The 23,446-nt window shown below is 38.1% G+C and overlaps 1 protein-coding gene across 5 annotated transcripts in view; it reads left to right on the top strand.

The window, feature by feature from the left end:
* Positions 1–1,118: 1,118 nt before the first annotated feature.
* SLC10A7 (solute carrier family 10 member 7) overlaps positions 1,119–23,446 on the top strand; it is a 256,799-nt gene continuing 234,471 nt past the window's right edge. For 3 of the 5 annotated variants that reach the window (XM_032412950.1, XM_032412949.1, XM_032412947.1), the window contains exons 1-4: positions 1,148–1,458; positions 8,331–8,413; positions 14,469–14,605; positions 19,014–19,089. In XM_032412950.1, coding sequence (XP_032268841.1) covers positions 1,359–1,458; positions 8,331–8,413; positions 14,469–14,605; positions 19,014–19,089 — 396 coding nt within the window. In that variant the 5' untranslated portion in view covers positions 1,148–1,358. Of the gene's footprint in view, positions 1,459–8,330; positions 8,414–14,468; positions 14,606–19,013; positions 19,090–23,446 lie in introns of those variants that run through there. The other 2 variants (XM_032412948.1, XM_032412951.1) reach the window with 2 other exon arrangements.

The raw sequence follows: 23,446 nt of genomic DNA, 5'->3' as shown, positions 1-23,446 counted from the left end.
CATGAAATAATCAATGTCACTGGTTGCTAGAAAACCTCAAGGGAGAAACTGGGGGACAGCTGGATAGAATCCAGCACGAGGGCCAATGGAAGGCGGGAGCTCCCCTCTATTCGGTTCCTCATCATTTTTTTTTTTTGACTTGAGGTCCTTGGCCCCCTTCCCACAGTTGTCCTGCTGCTTGGGTGGGCAGGCCCTGAGGGTCAAGCAAGAGCGTGCACTCGCGCACCCTCCAGACTCCCTTGCTCGAACCCCACTCTGCCCATCCTCAGCTTCGCTAGGAGGGAGCTTGAGGACTGTCTGGAGGGAACTTGAGCACTCATCACTGCCCCCGAAGGAAGACCTGGTCCCCTGCTCCCAGGAGAGGACTGAACCCTTGCAGACCTCCCCACTCCCGGGGGCCTGCGGGGTCTCGGGCCTCGGGGCCTCGGGTCCAACAAGCCACGGACCTGGCTGGTCCCGCCCGCCCTCTCGGGATGCAGAGGATGCTGGAAGGCAGGGGTCCTGCGGACTTGGGCGTTAGGTGAACGCCCAATTTCCAACCCACCCTCGGGGCTAAAACTCCTCAAAAGAAGGAGCCGCTTTCCCGCGCGGACCTCGGAGCGCCTCTAACTCCCGGGGCTCCCGCGGAGAACCTGGAGACCGACAGTGGCCTCCCCTTCCCCCGGCGCACACGTCAACGCCGGCGTCGGGGAAGCGTCGTAATGCCCCGAAGAAGCGCGCCACTAAAAAAAAACCCCTGAACCCCGCCGCCGCAGCTGCCAACGGAGAAATCCCTGCCCGGAGTCCATGCTAACCTTTCCCGCAAGTTCATGGCGAAGCAAAAGAAAGTTTCTCCATGGATGTGCTCCAGGGGCGCGGGCAACTGTGCCTAAAAGTTTGTCGGAGCGGGACCCTCGATAAGGCTGGGTAGCTGTGAAGTCTAACGTCTCTCCGAACACCAGTCATTCCTAAGGTTCCGCAGGTCCTGGCGGTGGCGTCTGTCAGCCACACCAGGCAGCCAGTTTCCCTTATCTGATCGCCTGCCTTGGCCGACTTGGCCCGTGTCCGCTTCAGAGCATTTGTGCTTGGGAGCCGCGGATAGAGCTGCCGTGGCAATGTGCGCGTCTATTATGAGGCGTGTGGTAGTGATGGCGGCGCTCACTGAGACTTCCCTGTCACTGGATACTACTACTCCCAGCCCTCCTCAAAGCCGCCGGAGCAACCCCCTGGTCTTTAGTTTACAAGTGGCAATTTGACTTGCTCTGCTGCATGTCTGGAGGGACCGTGGAAAGTGTGGAGACGCCCCGGGGATTAAGCGATCGCAGCTTAAAAAGAAAAAAAGCCAAACAAATAAACAAAACCCACCCACCCTAACAAACATGAGGCTGCTGGAGAGAATGAGGAAAGAATGGTTCATGATTGGAATAGTGCTGGCGATCGCCGGAGCCAAACTGGAGCCATCTATAGGGGTGAATGGGGGTAAGTGCTGCACCTCTGAACGCTCCATCGCGATTCCCACTTCAAAACTAATTTTCGAGTCTGGGAAAGGAAGGGGAGACCGTGGTCGGGAAGTGGCTAGTTCTCTCAAGGGCACTGACCAGCTCGGGGTGTCATTTGGCCCTTTTGCTGATGTTTTAATTTATGAACCCCAGATTGTAATTAGGAATGGGGCAAAGGAATTTGAACGCAGGTTACCTTTTCCACGAACAATCAATGAGTATCCTTAGTGTTAAGGAGTGAGCTTACTGAGAGTGAAACTTACTCCTCTTGCCTTCAAAGTAGCATCCTATCCCAAGGGACGCTAGGTTGCCAGGAGTTCCTTATCTATCTTGGAGTGGCCACCATTACCTTGTCTATTTCTGGATCTCCCCCCCCCCTTCCCCGCCCCCACGTTTAAAAAAAGGGGGTGGGGGAAGAAAAAGAAAAAGGGATACCCTTCATTCTCCAATTCAGATTTTGTGGCCCACATGTTGCAGAATGATGATTTGCTGCAATTGCCGCCGCTTCAGAAACTCCCAAGCCGACTGACACGTTGCACTTTTTCATTACAGGACACTACTTCCGTGTGCTGCCAGGACTCAGTTGTTAGTACTCTAACAGATACAGTCTGTGTTAGGCTATGTGTAGTGTGTATTTTGGCAAGGAAATGTAGGCAGGCTAAAATCATGCTCAGATTTCTGAATAGTGGGAGCCTTGTAATGTGGAGGTGGGCATTGGTGGAAACGACTGGAAATATTATTAGTCTTTTATTCTCCTCCCTGCCTTTTCACCCTTAGACAATCTTGTCCTACTTTTCATAAACATTAATTGAATTTCTTCAATTCATTGTCTTTTTGACCTTGTCAGTTTCTACCTTTATTGATAGTTTTAATAGGTCAGTCATACAACAGGGACAACTAAGAACAGAATTCAGCACACACAATCTTTTAGGAAGTGCTCAGTAAGCTATTTGAAGTTATATATACCTCTTTGTTAAAACATGTTGGAAGTGAATGAAATGATCTCTCATTGGAACAGTGGTTCCTTCTACCATCTACCCTCAATTCCTCCATTTAGAAGTAGCTGCAGGGAATATTTTAAAAGGAATTATTTGAACAAAGATTATGAGGATTAAAACTTTTTATTTATTTTATGTTTTTTCCTTCTATGTTCAACTTAGTACAAAATGTGTAGAATACATAACTGAGAATAAAGCTGATGTTCATCATGGTTTCTCCTTCTGAAGATCTTTGACCTGGCTTCCCTGGGAGCTTTTGGAAAACTTGTGAATGCTGTTTCAAGTTCTGTCAAATGAGTGCCCTCTGTTCCTGGAGCTAGCTGGATGGGCAGAATTAAAGTTAGAGTGTCTTTGTGGTGATCTGGAATGTACACTTAACTAGCTTCAGCAGCACACTTTCTAGCTTATGGTGTTAGATCTCTTATTTGCTCATTGTTAAGGTGTAATTACAGGTGATGTATTATCTTTATGTTTAAATCTGCAGGGGCTAGCTTTGGTAAAATGCTTTTTATTTTATATTCCCAGGATGCTGTGGAAGAAGGGTTATTGAATGCTGAATCATTTTCCTAGGGCTTCTTCAAAGCCCTAGGAAAGATAGATTCTGTAATCTTATTTGTTCCTTCTGACTCTGTTTCTTGAAGTTTTGGTATATTATCGTATCTTAGAAATAATTGCTTCTGATTTTTACCAGTACTTAAGCCATTAATCCAGGATAATTCACTTCTTTGTTTAATTATAAGAGTAGAATGTTAAGAGCTGAAAGGGACCTTTAAGTATTTTAAGCCAACAAGCTGCTTTTACAGTTGAAGATACTGAGACCTGAGGTCAGGTGACTCATCCTTGGTTAGTTGGCTAGCTCAAGAAAGAGGCACTGGACACCAGGGCTCTCCCTTTTTTTTCATACTAGTTGCAAAACCCATACAAATTTTCTTGGCAAAAATAATTTAAAATGAATATTATAAAGAAGGACTCTGCAATAAAGGCATTTTCAGTGCCTCAATTTTAGCTCAAAAGAGCAGAGCAGAATCAGCTAATATTAAATAACAATGTACTCATGTGATTTGATAACTGTCCATGTGCAAAAATTACTTTTTCCAAAAAATTAGAACAAACGATTGTTTGGGATTTCTTATATAGGCTGTCAGGCTAAGTTCTTGATAATTCTGTTGAGCTTTTAATTGACCTTCCCACCTGTGAAACCTCTTAAGTAAAAATAAACCTCCAAATAGTACCAAATAACACTTTGACTTCACAAGTTAAAACAACAAAAATCTAGGATAAGGAGAAGAATGGTTGCTGAAAATGTTTCTATTACATCTTGCTCTTTAGAATGGTCAAAAGCACCTCTTTTTTTTTTTTTTCTTTAGATTTTATTTACTTATTTGAGAGAGAGCATGAGCTGGGGGAGAGGCAGGTGGAGAGAGAGAGGCAGACTCCCTGATGAGCAGGGAGCCCCATTCGATGCAGGACTTGATCCCAGGACATGACCTGACCTGAAGGCAGATGCTTAACCAACTGAGCCATCCAGGTGCCTCCAAAGCACCTCTTTGTACTTGTAATTTTTATTTTTTTTATTTCTATTTTTTTGTACTTATAATTTTTAGTCATAGGTTCCATTTATGGGCTCTGTACACTTGGGAACTGTGATTTTTAGTGCCTTCATATTGACTGAACAATTTTCAGTAGAACAGTTTCCTAGACATTCTTTTAAATAGGAAAAGTTTTGGTAGTCTTAAATTTGTTAAGATGTTCACTTCATCTTTACCTGGGTCAATACCTTAACAACTACACTCTTTATACTGAAGTGATTTAAGTGCAAGACCTCTGCACTTAAAAATATCATACCTTTGATCTGACCTCCCTTTAAAAACAGTCTGTACGGCCAATAGGTGAATTATGTATCACAGGAAATTTATAGGTAATGGAAACCTGAAAATTAGAGATGTTGAATGACTTTCCAAATGGGAAAAAGCATCACATGTACTAGCCTAGATAATTTAATTCTTAGTTCACTGTCCTTTTTACTCAGGTACATTTCATTTTTAAATATATAGGAGAAGTTGAAAATAGTCGGGGTAAATGTAAATGTGTAGATTCTGAGGTGTTGATAATCTGTTCCAGTTCCAGTGCAACCCAGGGAAGCCCTGAGCTATGCACACCTTAGAGTTTACCAGAGTCTAACACTGTGCTATTCATTCTTGGGAACAGAAAGGTTTCCTTCTTTGGAAGGACAGAGTAAGTTTCTCATTTCTACCTGCATCTTAATTTAGATTATTGACATTAATAAGACATAAATCCTAAAAGGAAACTGCTTTGTTTTTCCATTAAAAAACATAAGCAGAAACATGTTGAAGCTAAAGTGTGTTCACATTAATATCCTAGATTAGGTTTAGAAGTGAAATTTACTTGGTGATGAGTAGATTTTATGAAATGGTAATAGTTCCTTGCATTTTTAAGCATTCCAAATCATTTTCTTTTATCTCCCCCAATAAAAAGCATGGATTTGGAGAGCCCAAAAATTACCTCGTTTTTTCTGGCTAATTTTTCTTCTGATTTTGCTACGCTATTCCATTTTCACTGAGAAACTTTTTTTTTTCTTTTGTTTAAAGGAAAAGCTAAAACTTTTATTTCTGCTTTGAACTTTATAGCCATCTTAAGATTCAGATCTTATTCAGATCTATTTTGGTGACATGGAGTATATAATCATTATCTTGGAGAGAGGCCAGATCTCATTTTTATATGTAGTCTCAACTCTCACCTCTGGGCAAATATTTACCAAGTGTTTACTTCAGGCCTGTGTGACTTCTAGGTCCCCATTCCCAACTTGGGCAATCTATTAGCATTTCAGTTGATCACTTCTCAAAGGGGCTTTAGGTTTCTTGAAATCAGAATTGATTCCTTCTTCACCCCACCTTTTTTTTAAGAGAAGGAGAGAGAGGTGGGAGAGGAATAGGGGGAGAGGGAGAGAGAGAGATCTAAAGCAGGTTACACGCCCAGCACGGAGCTCAGCGCAGGGCTAGATCTTACGACCCTGAGATCATGCCCTGAGCCGAGATCATGTCCTGAGCCGAAATCAAGAGTCGAACACTTAACCAATTGAGCCTCCCAGGCTTTTGAAAGGTACATTGTAGGAAGACATGGAATATCTTCATCATGTTCTTCCATGGATTAAAGTTGTTTAGATGTGCATCTAATACAAAAGACAGTGTACCCCATCTCTAGAATTTAAAACATTAAAAGCCAGGAATCATTCCACTGAATTATGCCAATCAGTTCATAGTTATCATGTGTATTTGGGTGTGTGTGTGTGTGTGTGTGTGTGTGTAGCATGGAAGAGTTAGCTTCTTAAAAAAATATAGTTGTTGGCCAACTAACGTAGATGCTTTAGCTGCCCCAAAGAAACATGCAGTCTAAGGAAACCATGTCCCTGCTGTGGAGGTACATCTTTGGACAAGTCCCCTGCTCTCCTTTGTGACCACATTGCTCATTTTAACTCATCCTATATAGAAATTCTGGGGCTCCACTGTGGGCAGAGGTGTAGTTGACAAGAATAAGGTCTCATAAAAAGCAAAGGATTGGAGGAGAATAAAGATTTTATTTATTTATTTGAGAGAGAATGAGGTAGAGAGAGAGCATGAGAGGGGGGAGGGTCAGAGGGAGAAGCAGACTCCCTGCTGAGCAGGGAGCCCAATGCGGGACCTCGATCCCGGGACTCCAGGATCATGACCTGAGCCGAAGGCAGTTGCTTAACCAACTGAGCCACCCAGGCACCCCAGGATTGGAGGAGAATAAAAATGAGTTCAAACAAACAAACAAACAAACAATTAAAAATTCCTGGAAGGCATTTACTTCTAAAACAAGTCAGATTCCTTGACTTTAAAATATGTTCCTGAATCAGCTTCCTCAGCTGTAGAGAACATATTTCTAAGTGTGAGCTGTAGAGACAGATTCACTCACAAGTATAAAAAACGCACCTCTTTTTAAGATTTGGAATACTTTTACTGCCTTGAAATGTAATGCCTTTTGCACTTGCCTTCTTCCTTTTGCTCCCTTTTCTCAGATCTCAGCAAAATAATTTGTTTAAATGCCAAGTATATACAAGAATTTATTGCTATGTTTGAGAAGATCTTTATTTCTTTTTGTTCATTGATATAGTACAAATGCCTAAAATATCAGAGTTGCTTAGTAAATATTTGTTGACTGAATGGTGATTTTTCCTGATCTTGGTCTTACTTATCGAGCAATACCTGTGGGTATGGTGGAGGGCCGCAGGGAACGCTGGAGCTATGATTGTGGTCTTGTTGCATAAGGGAGGGTCTTAGTTTCCTAGTGCTACCACACCAGATTCACACAAACTGGGTGGTGTAGAACAACAGAGATTTATTTTCCAGAAATTATTCTGGAGACTGGAATTTTGAAGTCAAGGGCCATGCTCCCACTTAAGACTCTAGGGATGAATCCTTCCTGGCTTCTAGCTTGTGGTGGTTGCCGGCTGTCCTTGGTGTTTCTTGGCTTATGATAATATAATTCCAGGCTTTGCCTCTGTCTTCACATGGCCATCTTCCCTCTGTGCGTGACTCTGTCCAAATTTACCTCTACTTGTAGGAATACTAGTCATTGGATTAGGGTCCACCATAATCTAATAAGACCTCATCTTGACTTGGTTACATCTATCTGCAAAGAACCAATTTCTAAATAAGGTCACATTCATAGGTTCTGGGTGGACATGAATTTTGGAGGACACTATTCAACTCAGCATGAGAGGGCTGAATAGAATGTCAGATATGAGGTGATCAGATTTTAAAATGTTGGCATATGCCAGTGTTTCTTGACCTCAGCACTATTGACATCTTGGACATGTTAATTCTTTGTTGTTGGGAGGGCTGTCCTGTGCCTCCTAGGTTGTTAGCAGAACTCCTGATTTCTGTCTACTAGATGCCAGTAACACACCCCACTTGCTGAGTTATTACAACCAAAAAGAATTTCCAAACGTTGCCAAATGTCTGTGGGAGGCAAAATTGCAGTTGCTGGAGATCCACTGGTACATAAGTACAAAATGGCATTTTCTCAGACTACATCTTTTAAAAGAATGTTGTTCTTTGGTTAACACATTGGGTCTTTAAGACAATTGTATATAGGCTACAAAAAGAAGTAAGTATCAGGGTTGCTGTTATTGTCCTCATAGCATTAACACATTTGGGGTGATGCCAGCCTAATTCCAGAGAGGATTTTCCAGAGGGCAAAATCAGGATTGTCTGGTTCACTACAGTATAGCCAGGGCCTGGCACAGTGTAATAATAATTGCAAACCTAACCTATTGTTAGTACTCTATTACTCTATATGCGTTATCTCATTCACATAGTAAGTGCTCAAAAAATATTTGTAGAAATGAATACCCTTGGGCAGAACTGAATGTGTGAATGAATACAAGTTTTATTTCTGGTATCCTAGAAGGAGTAAAGTAATATTTGCTAAAGAGAAGGGACCTTCTTCCACTGATTCTCTTTTTTTTTGGTTTGAGGAATTTTGATTGTCATATAAACACTGATACTGTGGCAGATGCAATTAGGTCCTAATACTAAAGGAGGTTGCCTATCTGCTCTCACCCAGGAGAGTGTTCTTCTGGTCTGAGGATCCTGTGCTGAACTGGACAGCCATGGTCCTTGCCTTCTGGAAAATCCCCTTTGGAGTTAGACTGCATCGCAGCAAATGCTTAACTCTGTCAGAACAGTAGTATACTAGGGCAACACTAAGATTTGAAGCACTATTTGCCCTCCCCCAATGGATTCTTCTTTCATACTAAGTTATCTGCTGGAAATTCTTATCTCACAGTAACTCATTTCTGTCTCTTTAGGACCACTGAAGCCAGAAATAACCGTCTCCTACATTGCTGTTGCAACAATATTCTTTAACAGTGGACTATCATTAAAAACAGAGGTACTGTAACCTATGGGGCATGTGATAAGCAGGGAGAAAAATTTAATTTCTGCTTATTATTTTGAAATTTCAGAATTCTTTTGTAAAGATGTATGTAACTATGGCCTCAAGGCTTCAGTGTAACAAAAGATAACTTGAACTTCAGCAAAGGACTGTGTTTTGAACCTACATATTATAGAAATTTTGTAGTTGAACAACACAGACCCTGAAGGTATGGTTATCATGGGTATGTTTTTAATACAGCAACTGAACTGAATGAAGCATCTACTTTAGGTCTTCCTCAGATTGTGGTGGTGACTGTGGTGGTGAATACTGTGGCACATTTTAGTTATGGATGTTTAGTTGGGTTTCCATAACTTCCGTGAATGAACTTTTGTTGTCAGGACTCATGCTGCTCAAATGATGCATGTTATAACTTTTAACTAATTTGTATGTTTTAAAGTATATTCTTTGCTGGCATAGCTATTGAATATTAATAAGTGTTTTAAGAGAGAAATTGAGATTTTTCATACCATGTCACAGTTCATCATGAAGACATGTAGGTAATGTTATTTATTGATCCAGGTGTCGCTGAACGTGGGATTCTCCTAGAATTAAAGAAATCAGACATTTTTAACATCCAAGAGAGGAATGAGTAGAATTTATGATTCTCTTTTGATTTATAATAGAAGGGAAAAAAAGGAGAAAAATGTCTGTTTATTTTTGAAAGAATTACTTAGGGTTTTTAAAGTTCTTATTCTAAGATGCTTATTCTTATATAGATAGGGAAATCTTACTATGCAAGGATTTTTTTGGGGGGGGATAGCTTTAAAAGTTGAAATTTTGTTTCAGCATCATGTCTTGCTTTACTTATTTTCTTTTAAGTGTGATTTGAATGAGGACCGAATTTAGTTACCTCTTTCTTTGGCCATCCTAATAGCAATATGGAAAAAATATGGTTTTACTAAATTTATGTATTCTGTAGTTACCTGGTGGGTAGAAATCTTTCTATTGGAGCATTTTTTATATAGATGGGATCCCTGTGTAGTATCTGATAAATTTGTGTTAAAAATTCTGACTATCCTTACTACCTGTTCTTCTGAAAATAACTGACATGGGACAGAATTTCCTAAATGTGTTAAATCTAGTTTTTGCAAATTATATTGACATGAAAGGACTATTATCAGTTCTTAGAGGGCACAGATTTTTTCTGTCAACATCTTCGTTCTATTGGTTCTCAAATATGGGGCCTAGTGATACAGAAAAATATTTGCTACTCACATGGTGCTGGACTGTTCTTCCTTGGAGGTCTTCCTGCTGGTTGTGGCTAATGCCCTTTGCAGAGCAGCTGCCTTACTCAGTCCTCTTCTTGGGACGTTGCTCTATGTCCCCTGGTGGTTGCTTAACGGTTACAGCTGTTACTTATGCCATGAGATATCTGGCAAGAGACTTGATTCTCTCACCCCTAGTTTCTTGCTTAATGTGATTCTGTAAAGCAGCCAACTTTGTGGGATGCAGGAGTTTAAGAAGGAAGAATGTCAGCTTATCAGCATTTCTCTAAGGACCGAAGTCTTCTGTAAGCACCTAGGAAACCTTCAGATCCAGCTAATTTGGATCTAATGATGAAATGCCTTAATCCTGTGCTTTATCACGGTATCTAAGTAGCCATCAAAGCCATTTCTTCCATCAATGGCCCTTTTCAAACTATACTACATTAAGTCATTTTCAAGATCCATTTAACTTAAGATGTTCTAGATTGCATCATTGTATGTTAAACCATCTTTAAGCCCTGCTAATTTCCTGGGCAACTGAACAGTTTTTAAGTTAGGAGGTAGCAGTCTTGTTATTTATTTTCTAGTTAATAATCTTACGTTTATTTCAGCTGGGACTACTGTTTTTGAGCCCTATTAGAATAGTGCATTTTCACACACAGGAGACAGTAAATTATTATTGACTTGAGTTTATTTGAGCATTTATAGTGGTCCCATTCAAGTTTGATTTATACTGAACATTTCATGCAGTATTACCCGTACATTGATGTAATGATGTATATTCTAAAATTTGTCTTGCTAATTTATTAAAATCATAAAGAACTGTGTGTTAATACTTAATACTAAAAAGATTAATGCTGTCTTCAGTTTTATGACTATTTCTAGATTTTAAAATATCTGTTGAAATGTTTTCTGAAAATTTATGTATTAAAGTCAAATAAGTCACATTTGAAATATATTTTATGTTTAGCTAATTAGGAGCTACAATTTCAGAGGATTTGTCACTTAGCAAACCATGACAGGACCAATCTCATAATACCATGAAATGCCTGTGGCTACAAGGCACTGTGTTTGGCACTGGGTTGGAAACAAAGATGAGCAAAATGCTCAGGGCCTGGAAAGGGTCCTGAGTAGGGCAGAATATACAGGTCTTTTCTTAGTTTCCTAAACAGATTATTTTTTGAAGTTCTATTACCTTAGAAGTAAATATAGCAAATTTTAAATTTCAGGTTCTTGCTGCTTGTTTCCAGCCCAGAGCTATGAGACTGATTCTCAGAAACTGAATCAAATAAAGGTCAAATAAGGGTTAGAAGGGAAATTGGTATGTAATGAAAATATTTCTACATCTCAGTCAGAGTCCCTGATTTTAAGCAATTTTTGATACTGTCAGTGATAATTCTGGTATAATCAGTATTTGGAGTATCTCCTTAAGTTTATTTTAATGGAATTTGACCTGTATTACATGTGAATAAATAAAATGTCATGCAGAATCAACTTTTCAATTATTCATGACAGCATTTATCTGAGTATATGGCCCTAAATTCTGCATGGGTATGTATGGAATAATACTATTTTGGATGTGATAGTGTTCACTGGCTTTTTCTTTTCCATTGTTACCGTATTTTATCTTTATGCTTGTATGAAGAAGATATGGAAAATATAATGCTGTTGTCAAAAGGCCCCTCATGACCCAACATGGTCAGCCTTTGTGATTCATTTTGCTGGATTCTTTATTGTTCCATTGTTCTGATGCGATGGCAATTGCTTATAATTTTCATTTATTACATCAGCTAGTATTTTTAAACTACATTTTGTTTTTTATAACTTTTTCTGATTATAAAAGTAGTATTTCCCCATTGTAGAAAGATTAGAAAGAATAAAAACAACTAGTAGTAACATCTCTGTGATTTTTAGTCCCTTTTTTCCTAAACATGTTTTACATACAGAATATTTAAAAAGGAAATATTTTTAAAAATTGTATATGTATACTTGCATATATATCACATATGCCCACACATAGATAATCTTTTTTCCCATGTAACTTGTAAAATTATAATTTTTCATGTAATTTAATATATTAATTTAATTTTTCTTCATGTATATAAAATTTACATTTTGTTTACTTTTATGAACATAAATCAGAGGGTACAAAGGTATATATGATGAGGAGTCTTTTTTTCTACCCTATGTCAGATATCTGGAGATAACCAATGTTAATAGTTTGTATCTTGCCGGAGATATTCTGTGTAAAACATATGTGCCCCCCTTTCAAGCTGTGGTGTTTGTACTGCTTGTCACCCTGTCTTGTTTTACTCAAAAAACCTATCTTGGAGATTGTTTCATATCAGTACATAAAGAACTCCTTGTTTCTTTTTGTATCCTGGAAAGCATTCCATTTTATGAATGTGTCATAATATATTTTATTAGTCCTCATTGATGGACATTTAGGTAATTTTTAAGGTTTCGCTGTTAAAAAAATGCAGCAGACGATAACCTAAAAATTGTCCATTTTCCCACATTTGGGAGAAAATGTGAAGGATTAATTCCTAGAAGTAGAATTGCTAAGTCAAATGTTATGTGCAGTGTAAGTTGTGACAGATATTCCAAGTACCTCGAAGAGTGTCAGGTTCTCAGTGTTTGTTGACTGAAGGAATGAATTGCCAGATTGCTGTCCCTAAGTTGTGCCAATTTATACTCCTCCTGGTTAAGTAGGGAAGAGATCTTGTGTTACCACATGCTTGTCAACACAGTTTTAACATGGTTTTCACTAGCTCGGAACAGTCTTGTTATACCTTAAGTTACTTAATTATTCACCCATTTTTGGACTTTTAATTTGTTTCCTAATTTTACTATACTAGATGATGCTGTCGTGATCAATTCTGTATATAAATACTTATAACCACATTTTATATCCTTAGAATAAGTACCTAGACATAACACTTTGGGATCCAAGAATGTGAATCATGTTATAGTCTTTGAAATATATTCCCAAGTTACTTTTCAGAAAAGTTATGCTGTTTCATATTCCTATCTAAAGTATATGCAAATTCCTTAGTAACTGCATTCTGGCTCATCATTTTGTTACAGTTAAAAAATTAAAATATTAATATTTACTTGGTATTTATCAACCACATCTGAGTATATTTGAGTGGGATTTGGTTTTGAAACTGCTGAGCATTCTTGGAACTGCTGGTGCTCCTCTTTTCTCAGGGTGAAACTTTAAGAATTCTGATACGGTGTAAGGATGACTCCTTTGATCTTAGATCTGATCCATGGACCTGGTGTGGCTTCTGGTCTGCCCTGGGCCTCCCATCTGTCTGAAGTTAGACCCAGATTGCCAGAAATTATTTAGGTGTCATTAGAGATGTTTGGTGGCCACACTAGCACTGCTGTGTGTCTTCATACAGGGAGATGTGTAGTGCGAGCCGATGAGACAGATCCCTGAACGTGGTGAGCAGAGTCAGCATTAACCCACTGTCCATTCAACTGATGGACTTCGGCTAATGTCTCTGAGGCTCAGGACTTCTTAAATGTCTTACTTGAATGAGGGGAGGCATTCCAGTGCTATGCTTGTAACCAGTGAATCTCTGGCATCTTTGTGCTTTAATGACTTCTTGCATATTTTATTGGACTTTTTTATAGCACTTATTTTTATAGTATTTTTTCTACTACTTTCTGAATTTATTTCAACTGAATAATGCTATAACTCAAAGAAATTCAAATGCAAGTGCTTGTTAGTTTGTACATATTTGAACCCCCAAATTTAACTCAGTATCCTTTTTTAACTGTGAGACATAGAGCATGTGCCTGGTTTGTCGTGTTTAATGTGACTTTCTTTCGTCTGGGGCAGTAGTGTGGCACGATGGATGAAACAGACATGAGTTTGCTAGCATACCAGAAATGAGTTTGATTCTGAACTGCACTGAATGGTGGCTCCCCACCTCAATTTCCTCCTCAGTAAAATAGATTAATAATATCTAGTGGGGCTGTTGTGAGGATTAAATGAGATAACATACATAAAGTGACAAGCTCAGAGCATGGCACATAGCTGCTGTTCAGTAAGCATTTTTTTTTTTTTTTTTTTAAATTTTTTTTATTTATTTGACAGAGAGAGAGAGAGAGAGGCAGCTAGAGAGGGAACACAAGCAGGGGGAGTGGGAGAGGGAGAAGCAGGCTCCTGGCCGAGCAGGGAGCCTGATGTGGGGCTCGATCCCAGGACCCTGGGATCATGACCTGAGCCGAAGGCAGACGCTTAACGACTGAGCCACCCAGGCGCCCCAACTGTTCAGTAAGCATTAGCAAAAAAATCCAGAAAGTTGATTTGGGGGGAAAAAGCCATTTTGAATTATAGAACATTGTTGGGGAAAACATTTCTAAAAATTATTATTTGTGTGTAGATTTGGTAATATCTTGCCAAAGTGAGGCCTTTTTAGAGATTAATCATATTTAATTAAAATGTGATAGGTCCTTAAGTAGTTATATACATGTTTGTTCATAGCGTCAACAATCCTTAGGTCTATACTAATGTAAAGGTACTTGGCTCAGTTTTGGTCCAGAATTTTACAAATCTGAATTGTTGCGGTATATTGTATATTCAGAAAAAATTAGAATTTTTCAGAAATTTTGTATAAAAATACCTCTTTTCCCCCCTTAAAGTCTGTTATGCATATACTTAGAGGTAAAGATTTTAGCTCTGAAATAACTCCAAATTAAAAACTAATTTATTTGATGTTATTTTAGTATCAGTCTCTCTTCAGAAAAATAGTTTTCTTACCTTTGCTGTTTTGTGTCTTTCATTTTTGCAGGAGCTGACCAGTGCTTTGGTGCATATAAGACTGCACCTTTTCATTCAGATCTTTACACTTGCATTCTTCCCAGCAACAATATGGCTTTTTCTTCAGCTTTTATCAATCACACCCATCAATGAATGGCTTTTAAAAGGGTACGTTTAAATATTTGGAAGGGTCCACTTTTAATGAGGCATTTGTGGTGACTTTATTGTTTCTGTGGCAACTATATACAAAAGGGCTTATGTGTGGTATTTTATAAGGAAAAAAAACACTTGAAAAATTATTATCCTTTAAAATGATAGTGTTCATCAAGGAGAGTCACCAAAGAATTTTAAAACATGATCTTTTTCTTTCTTCTATCTAAGGGTTTTATTAGTAAATTTTTTTAAATTGTAATTTTGGTATTGTTAACATACAGTGTGATATTAGTTTCAGGTGTACAATATAGTGATTTGACAATTCTATATATTACTCAGTGCTCATCAACATAAGTGTGCTCTTAATTATAACACAATCTTAAAATACACCGTCATGTTTAATCTTAAGGTTCTGGGATGGACACTCTTCTGGGAATTTTAAAAAGTTGTGTTGGGAGAGAGATGGAAGGGAATAGAAGATGTTAGATACGCTGTCAGTTGGGTGCTTTAGCTTGTACATTCTGTATCTTACCAAACGTATACGGATAGTAGGTGAGTCTAAGAAGTGTTTTTTAAATGTATAGGAAAGAAAAAATATATATAGGGAACAAACACTTTTTTACTTGTTCTATGTTTGATATGATAGTTGAATTAACAATAGATTTTTATTAGACTCTTTTCTTCCATTAAAAATGCCATGTTTATTAAAGGGATTTAATGAATTTAAAAAATTATTTGAAGTGGTTTAAAAATAATCACATTTTAGCAGCATGGTATAATAGTCTAATAGTTAAAACACTGAACTTAGAGTCCTGAGATCCCTTTCTGACCCTGTCCCTAACTTGCTGTGTGACTTTGAAGAAGTCATGTCATAGATTTAAACCTTACTTTCCCTGCCTATAAATAATGAGGATAGGATACTTTTACTGTCTGCTTTGGTAATGGTGTGCAGGATCTCAGTTGAGATCACTTACTCATCTATTCAGGTCACTTATTTTCTTCCTACTGTGTGCGAGGAGTTATTATAGGTGTTAGAGAAACAATAGTGAACAAAAATGGCAAAGTGCCAGTTAGTTTTACAGGTTGAGAAGACCTGGGTGTGATTGGCAATAAACCAAGTAAGTGGATGACTAAGATGGAGATAAGTGATGGGAAGTAAAACTGTGATATGGTTGGAAGTGGTTGGGTGGGCAGGCCAGTGATTAATTTAGATGGCAGAGTTCTAGGGATAGAATGGTCTAGGCAGAAGGAAAGAATGTGCAAAGGCTGTAAGGCAGGAATAAGCCTGGTATGTTCTAGGGTCAGGAAAGTGATGATGATGGCCAGAGCCTGGTGATACAGAGGAAGAATAATATGACTTGGAGCTGGAAGGGTAGGCAGGGACCAGGTCACACAGAGCCTTGTAGGTCCATGATAAAAGCATTCAGATTTTACTCTGCATGCAACAGAAAGCTACTGGAGGGATTTAAATGACGGAATGTCGTGGTCGGATTTATATTTTCAAATTATTGAAGCTGCTGCATGGAGAATAGATAGTAGAGGGGCTGAGAGAAGCCTAGGAGAGCAGCTTAGAGGCTCCTGTGGTAAGGTCACCATGCAGTAGAGAGAAATGGGCGCTGGAGGATTTACTGAGCTCTCGGAACCTAGAGGGGGATAGGATGTGGAGAGAGGAGGACAGGGAGGAATCAAGGATGACTTCTGGGTTTTGGGTCTGAGCCACTGGGTAACTGGTGGCATCATTTTCTTAGCTGAGGAGAAACAGAGTGGGACAAGAAGGGGAAATTAAGACCGCTGGTTTGGCCAGATTGAGTTGGAGAGAATGAGCATAAAATTTTCACCGAAAAGCATAAAATACGGCAGAACTATGATGACATCATTTTTGAGCAGCAATGTATGATGCATAGTAAGAACAAATAGTTACTGAGTGTTTCCCATGTAAAGGGCACTCAAGGAATAGGAAGATATTAACTCATTTTTCTTGTATTCAGGGAACATCCAGGGTAGATGGATATGTGGGAGATATAAAATAGTAACCAACCACAGTGGGGCAGCATATGAGTTGTTAGATAAGTAGTGTAATGAGTTAAAGGGTAAGAGGTTCAGCAAAGGTTGTGTATTTCTAAAGTAGAGAATTCAAAAATAAGGCATTAGTGGGAGGCAAAGATAAAAAATCTCCTCACAGCCATGTGGCAGAAGGTCTGAGCTACTGGGCTGAGGCGTTTGGGTTTGCATCTGTAGATGATGGGGAGTTCTTAAATGTACTAAACAAGAGAACAATATGCTAAAAAGTGGTCATTAAGAAAGATTAATCTGATAGCATTGTACTGGGTGTGTTATTAGTAGAGTAGGGCTTACAATCTCAGGAAGCTAAGATACAATTCTCACCTCAGGATATGAAGCTTAAAGGAATACGCACTTGGCCTAACTAACTTAGGGAAAGCCCTTCCTAGCCCACTTTTTCTCTGTTCCCCTCCCCCCCCGTTTGAGAGTACACAGTATGTTAATGTGAGGGAGTTGCAGACTCCTACCTCAGGAGCATGTTTAAGTCATGGAAATAAATAAATATTTTGAGCACATCCTTCTTACCTTGCTGTGTAAGGGGAAAGAGTGGAGGTAGAGAGACCATTCATTTATAGAAGTCCAAACTTGGGCAAAAAGCATCTGAAGAGGGATGCTGGCAACAGTCATGGGAAGAATGGGAAGTTGGTTGTGGTAATAAATTGATTTATGAGGAGCAAATGGAACCACGTGTAACTCCAAAGTTTCAAACTGGACGTTAGGAAAAAACCCACCAAAAGTATCCCATTGACAGAAATAAGTCAATTCAGAGGTGAAATTGATTTTTTAGAAAATATTAGACATGGGGGCGCCTGGGTGGCTCAGATGGTTAAGCGTCTGCCTTCGGCTCAGGTCATGATCCCAGGGTCCTGGGATCGAGTCCCGCATCGGGCTTCCTGCTAGATGGGATGCCTGCTTCTCCCTCTGCCTCTGCCTCTCTCTCTCTCTCTCTCTGACTCTCATGAATAAATAAATAAAACATTAAAAAAAAAAGAAAATATTAGACATGTTTAATTTGAGGTGGCTGTCACAGGCAGCTACAAATTTGGGAATGGTGGTTGGGGCTAGAAATGTAATGGCAACAGTTTGCTGTTATTTTTTTACATTTTGCTGTTACTTATTTACATTTGTGTATTGAATATTCTTGGAGGTAGGAATATATAAATATATATATAAATAAATATAAATATATATATACACATCCTTGTGTAGTATCCTAACTACAGAACACATGTGTGATATGTATTCAATAAATAGTGAAGGATTTTTTTTTTTTTTTTAAGACAGGGAGAGCTCTGGTTTTTTGTACATAGAAGGGAAGGGGCCAGAAAAGAGGGAAAGATTGAAAATACCTGGGAGGACCTGTCCCTAGTGTTGGGGGTAGGAAAGATAGAATGCAGAGAGGCTAGAATAGTAGGCCTAGATAAGTCTTTGACCCTAGATTCCAGAATAAGAGTTTAATCCTTGGTAGGTGGCTTTGTGAATTTGGACAAGTTATTTAACTTCTCTTTTAACTTCAGTTTTCAGTAAAATGAGAATAATAATAGAATTGACCTTAAATATTTGTGAGGAAGGAGTAAAGTATCTAGAAGAGTATCTATTATAAATGGTAAATGCTTAGTAAGTATCAGTGATGATAATAGTGATGATCATGAGAAAGGCTCAGAGATTGGGAATTGATAATAGGACAGACAATTTAAGCATCACTTGGGAAAATAGACCTTAAAAGAAGTCTTGAATTGAACTGGAAATTCTTTTAAAAGTGTTTTCTCATTTTCAGTCAAAATGAATTAAAGCTTTTCTTTTTCTTTTTTCTGATTTCAGAGATAATGTAAATTCATTGCATAAAGCTTAAATGATACATTCTTACAAAATTAAATGATACATTCTTACAAAAGCGAGAAGAGGTCATCTGTAATCCTGCACTTAAAATTTGTTAAAGTCAGGCACTCTGTGGCCTCTGTTCCCTATATGAACTTTTCTACTTTTAGTCAGGCCAGCAACTCGCTATGTCTAGAATGTATATTCGATCTAGGTAGAAAGTATATCCATGCTTTGGGTGATAAGTAATGTTTTATATCTTTAGTATTTAGATTTACTACTCATAGTTTCATTCGCTTGTTATGCAATGTGTTTTCTATCCTAAACTAAAAGAATAGACTTCTTGTCATGATCTGGGGAGTATACACATAATTTAAGAAAAACTAAATTTACTACGGTTTGAATCCAAGAAGTATATGATCATGTCATGCTTGTTCTTTAATGGTTACAGCAACAGGAACATTTTTTTTTATGAGCTGAAAGTTTGAGAATTGCTATTTATAATTGAAAAAACCTTATAATTGCATTTTCTTTTATTTTTCAGTTTGCAGACAGTAGGTTGCATGCCTCCCCCTGTGTCTTCTGCAGTGATTTTAACCAAGGCAGTTGGTGGAAATGAGGTGAGTCATAGGGCTAACTTTATTTAAACATAAGTAGATGCTTTACTTTTATTTTATTTGTTTTTATTTTGTTTTATTTTTTATTTTATTTTTATTTTATTTATTTATTTTATTTTTAAAATTTTATTTAATTTTATGATGAAGAAGTCATGTCACAGAAAACGCATAACTATAGCAGCTTATGAAAGAAGTGTAGGTATATTCATTAATTTGGATGATGCTAAAATTAATGCTGATGAGTGGAAGTTAGGATTTCAAAGAGGAGGGGCAAGGGAGGTAAATGAAAAAGAGATGGTGGTTTTTCTACCTCAGTGGGAAATTGGGAGACAGAAGACAAGCAATCCAAGGAAAGGTAGTTTTCATCCCAGACTGATGAGCTGAGGATACCTCTATGGCCATTCCTTAGTTCTTAAAAAATTTCTAGCAAACTAAATTTGTGGAGAAAGGGTCAATATACACTTAATGACAAGTAAAGATTATATAAAAAGGAGAAATGAGGCAAGGTTTCTTTCTTTTTTAAGATTTATTTATTTATTTTAGGGAGAGAGAGTGGAGGGGGGGTAGGAGGGGCAGGCAGTCGGAGAGAGAATCTCAAGCAGACTCTGTGCTGAGCCAGGAGTCCAACATGGGGCTTGATCTCATGACCCTGAAATCATGACCTGAACAAAACCAAGAGTGGGTGGCTGAACAGACTGCATTACCCAGGCACCCTGAGGCAAGGTTTCTGAGATGAGTTCAAAGAGATTATTCAGCAGCTAGAGGACTGTGGCAGAGTGCTTGTATATTGGGACAACAGTTGTCCATTTCAGGGCTACTTAGAGGTGGTTCCTCTTGGCTGAAAGGCATGACAACTTCATACTGAGGGACTTTGCTTCATGATAGCTTATTCCCCCTTTTCAATTTACAGTGTCTCATTCAGAAAAGAATACTATTCAAGAAGGGAAGATATAAGGGGTTCCTACTTCAAAAAAAAAAAAAAGGATTCATTCTTAGGATTTTGCTTTCTTAGCATTTGTTTTTATTTTCATCCACTTTATTTATTCTGAAAATATTTATTAAGTACCTGCTATATTCTTTTTAGAAATAGGTTTATTGAATTATTGTGGACATACAATAAGCTGCATACATTGAAACAATTTAATGTTTTGACGTATGTATACCTGTGATACCATGACCGCAATCAAGATAATGAACATATCCATTATCCTCAAGACTCTCTTGGGTTCCTTGGTAATCCCTCCCTCCTGCCTTTCTGGTTGTCTCTCTTCCCCAGGCAACCACTGGTCTGTTTTCTGTCACTGTAGATTAGTTTGTATTTTTGGAATTATTGGTATGTTTTTGGTATTACTGAAATTATATAGTATATGTGGGTGTGTGTGTACACACATATAATACATTTTTTTTCTTTTCTGCCTTCTTTTTTCACCTTAATTATTTTGAGATTCATCTATGTTGTATGTATCAGTAATTCAGCCCTTTTTTATTGCTGAGTATTATTATTTTTTATGGATGTACCGTAATTTGTTTATCTTTTCACCTGTTGATGGACATTTGGGCATTTTCACTTTGGGGCTATGAACATTTGTGTATGAAACTTTTAAGTGAATGTGTACTTTCATTTCTCCTGGGACTACTTAGGAGTGGAATGTTTGGATCATCTGGAGGTATATGGTTTAGCATCTTCAACCAAGGGAAGAATCACCAATAAATAGTTCTAAATCATTTCTGAATATCTTCTGAAGTGGACCATTTCTATCAATAAACAAGCACTCTTCTTTGGCCACAGGTGTATATTTAACTTTTTAAGAAATTGCCAAGCCATTTTCCCAAGTGGTTGTACCATTTTATGTTTCAGACAGCAGTGTCTGGAGTTCCAGTGCTCCATAGCTCATCAACACTTGGTATTGCCAGTCTTTTTAACTTAGCCATTCTAATATGTATCTAGAGGTATCTCATTGTGGTTTTACTCTAATTTATATCTCCCAGCTACTAATAATGGTGAGCATTATTATCTTTTCATGTGTTTACTTGCTGTACATGTCTGCTTTGGTAAAATATCAAATCTTTTGGCTTCTTCTTCTTCTTCTTCTTTTTTTTAACTAGGTGGTTTGTTTTCTTATTGATCAGCTTTTTGAGTTTTATATATTCTGGATACAAGTCCTTCATTACAAAGCATAGATATATGCTTTGTAAATATTTTTTAGTCTGTAGCTTGTCTTCATTTTCTTACTGGCGTCTTTTGAAGAGTAGGATGGTAATGAAGGCAGTAAATGTGGTTGGATTCTGGATGTATTTTGAAGGCAGAGGATATGCTGATGAATTGAATGTGGGATATGAGAGAAAGAGAGGGGTCATGAATGACTCCAAGACTTTGACTGAGTAGGTGAAGAGGGGATTACAGAGGGTTTTTTTTTTTTTTATCATGAATGGATATTGTACTTTGTAAAATGCTTTTTCTGCATCTTTCTTATAAAATGCTTTTTCTGTGAATATTGAACCACCCTTTTGTCACGGGAATAAATCCCACTTGATCATGGTGTATGATTTTTTAAAAATATATTGTTGGATTCAGTTTGCTAATATTTTATTGAGGATTTTTGCATCTATATTCATAAGAGATATTGGCCTATAGTTCTCTTTTTTTGTAATGTCTTTATGTGATTTGGGTATCAGGGTAATGCTGGCTTCATAGAATGAATTTGGATGTTTTCCTTCCTCTTGTATTTTTTGGAATAGTTTGAGAAGAATGGGTACTTAACTCTTCTTTAAATGTTTGGTAGAATTTGCCTGTGAAGCTGTCTGGTCCTAGATTTTGTTTTTTGAGAGTTTTCTGGTTACTGATTCAGTTTCATTGCTGGTAATTGGTCTGTTCAAATTTTCTATTTCTTCCTGCTTCACTTTTGGTAGTTTATATGTTTCTAAGAATTTATCCATTTCTTTTAAGTTGTCCAACTTGTTGGCATATAGGCTTTCTTAATATATTCTGTTACCAATGTTTGTATTTCTGTGGTGTTGGTTGTTATTTCTCTTCTTTCATTAGTAATTTCGTTTGGGTCCTCTCTCTTCTTTTTTTTTTTAATGAGTCTTGCTAGAGGTTTATCAATTTAGTTGTTCTTTTCAAAGAACCAGTTTTTGGTTTCATTGATCTGTTCTATTGTTTTGTTCTATTATTTTTTTAATCAAAGGGTATTTAAGGCAAAAATTAGATGAGATTACTTGCAGAGAGAGCATAGTTAGAAAAGAGATGAAGTTCAAGGACTGAGCTCTGGGACCCTTCAACATTAAGAGGTCAGAATGAGGAGTAACCAGCAAAGGAAACAGAGAAGATTAAACAGAAGGAAAAACAAGAGAGTGTGGTATCCTGGAACCAGGTGAAGAAAGTTTTGGAAGGAGGAAGGTCTGATCAGCCGTGTCAAATTCTGCTAATATAACTTGTGTAAGATGAATTCTGAGAATTGACCATCAAATTAAGCTACATGGAGGTTATTGGTAACTTCGACCAGAGCGGTTTTGTGGAGTGCAAGGGCAAAAGCTTGTTTGGAATGGGCTCAAGGAAGAATAAGAGGAGAGTGGTTAGAGACAGAATGTATACAGAACTGTTTTGAGGTCCTTTGTTACAAAAGGGAAGAGAGAAATGGGGCTATATTTAAAAAGGGATATGAGGTCAAGATTTTTTAAATTGCAGAAATGACAGTATTTGTTTAAGATTTATTTATTTATTTTAGAGAGAGAGAGAGCATGAGCAGGAGGGGCAGAGGGAGAGGGAGAGAGAATCTCAAACAGACGCCCCACTTAGTGCTGAGTGGATCTCAATCTCATGACCCTGAGATCACAACCTGAGTTGAAACCAAGAGTAGGATGCTTAACTGACTGCGCCACCCAGGTGCCCCAGAAATGATAGTATGTTTCTATCATGATGGGGATATATAGTTGAGAGGAAGTTGTTTATTTAAGAGAGTGCTGAAGTAATTTATTTGGTCAAGTGGAAGAGAAGGGTTTTGGGTTGCATGAGCTTCAGTAGGAGCTTGGATCGTTTATTGATGATAAAGAGAGAAGACAGAGTGTGTGGATAGAGATCCATGAAGATGGGTAGAAAGAGTACACTTGGGAGTTTCTGATGACTTTTTGTTTCTTAGCTCTCTTCTCATTTTCTTTGTTGTCTTCTGATTTTTACTTTTTTCTCAGCAGCTGAGAAGGATGATGGAGTAGGTGATATTAATGTTTGAGATGAGAGGATAAAATGTGCAATTGCCATCTAGGAGAGTGAATTAACTGGAGTATGGGAGCATTGCTGGAAGCACTAAGGATCCAGCTGAGACCTGTGGTCGTGCATTGCAAATGAAGCCAGGCATCATGG

The sequence above is a fragment of the Phoca vitulina genome, unplaced genomic scaffold (assembly GCF_004348235.1).
Source record: "Phoca vitulina isolate PV1807 unplaced genomic scaffold, GSC_HSeal_1.0 scaffold14, whole genome shotgun sequence".
NCBI lineage: Eukaryota > Metazoa > Chordata > Mammalia > Carnivora > Phocidae > Phoca > Phoca vitulina.
Note: the sequence above shows the minus strand (reverse complement) of the source record. Positions and strands in the feature narration are given on the sequence as shown.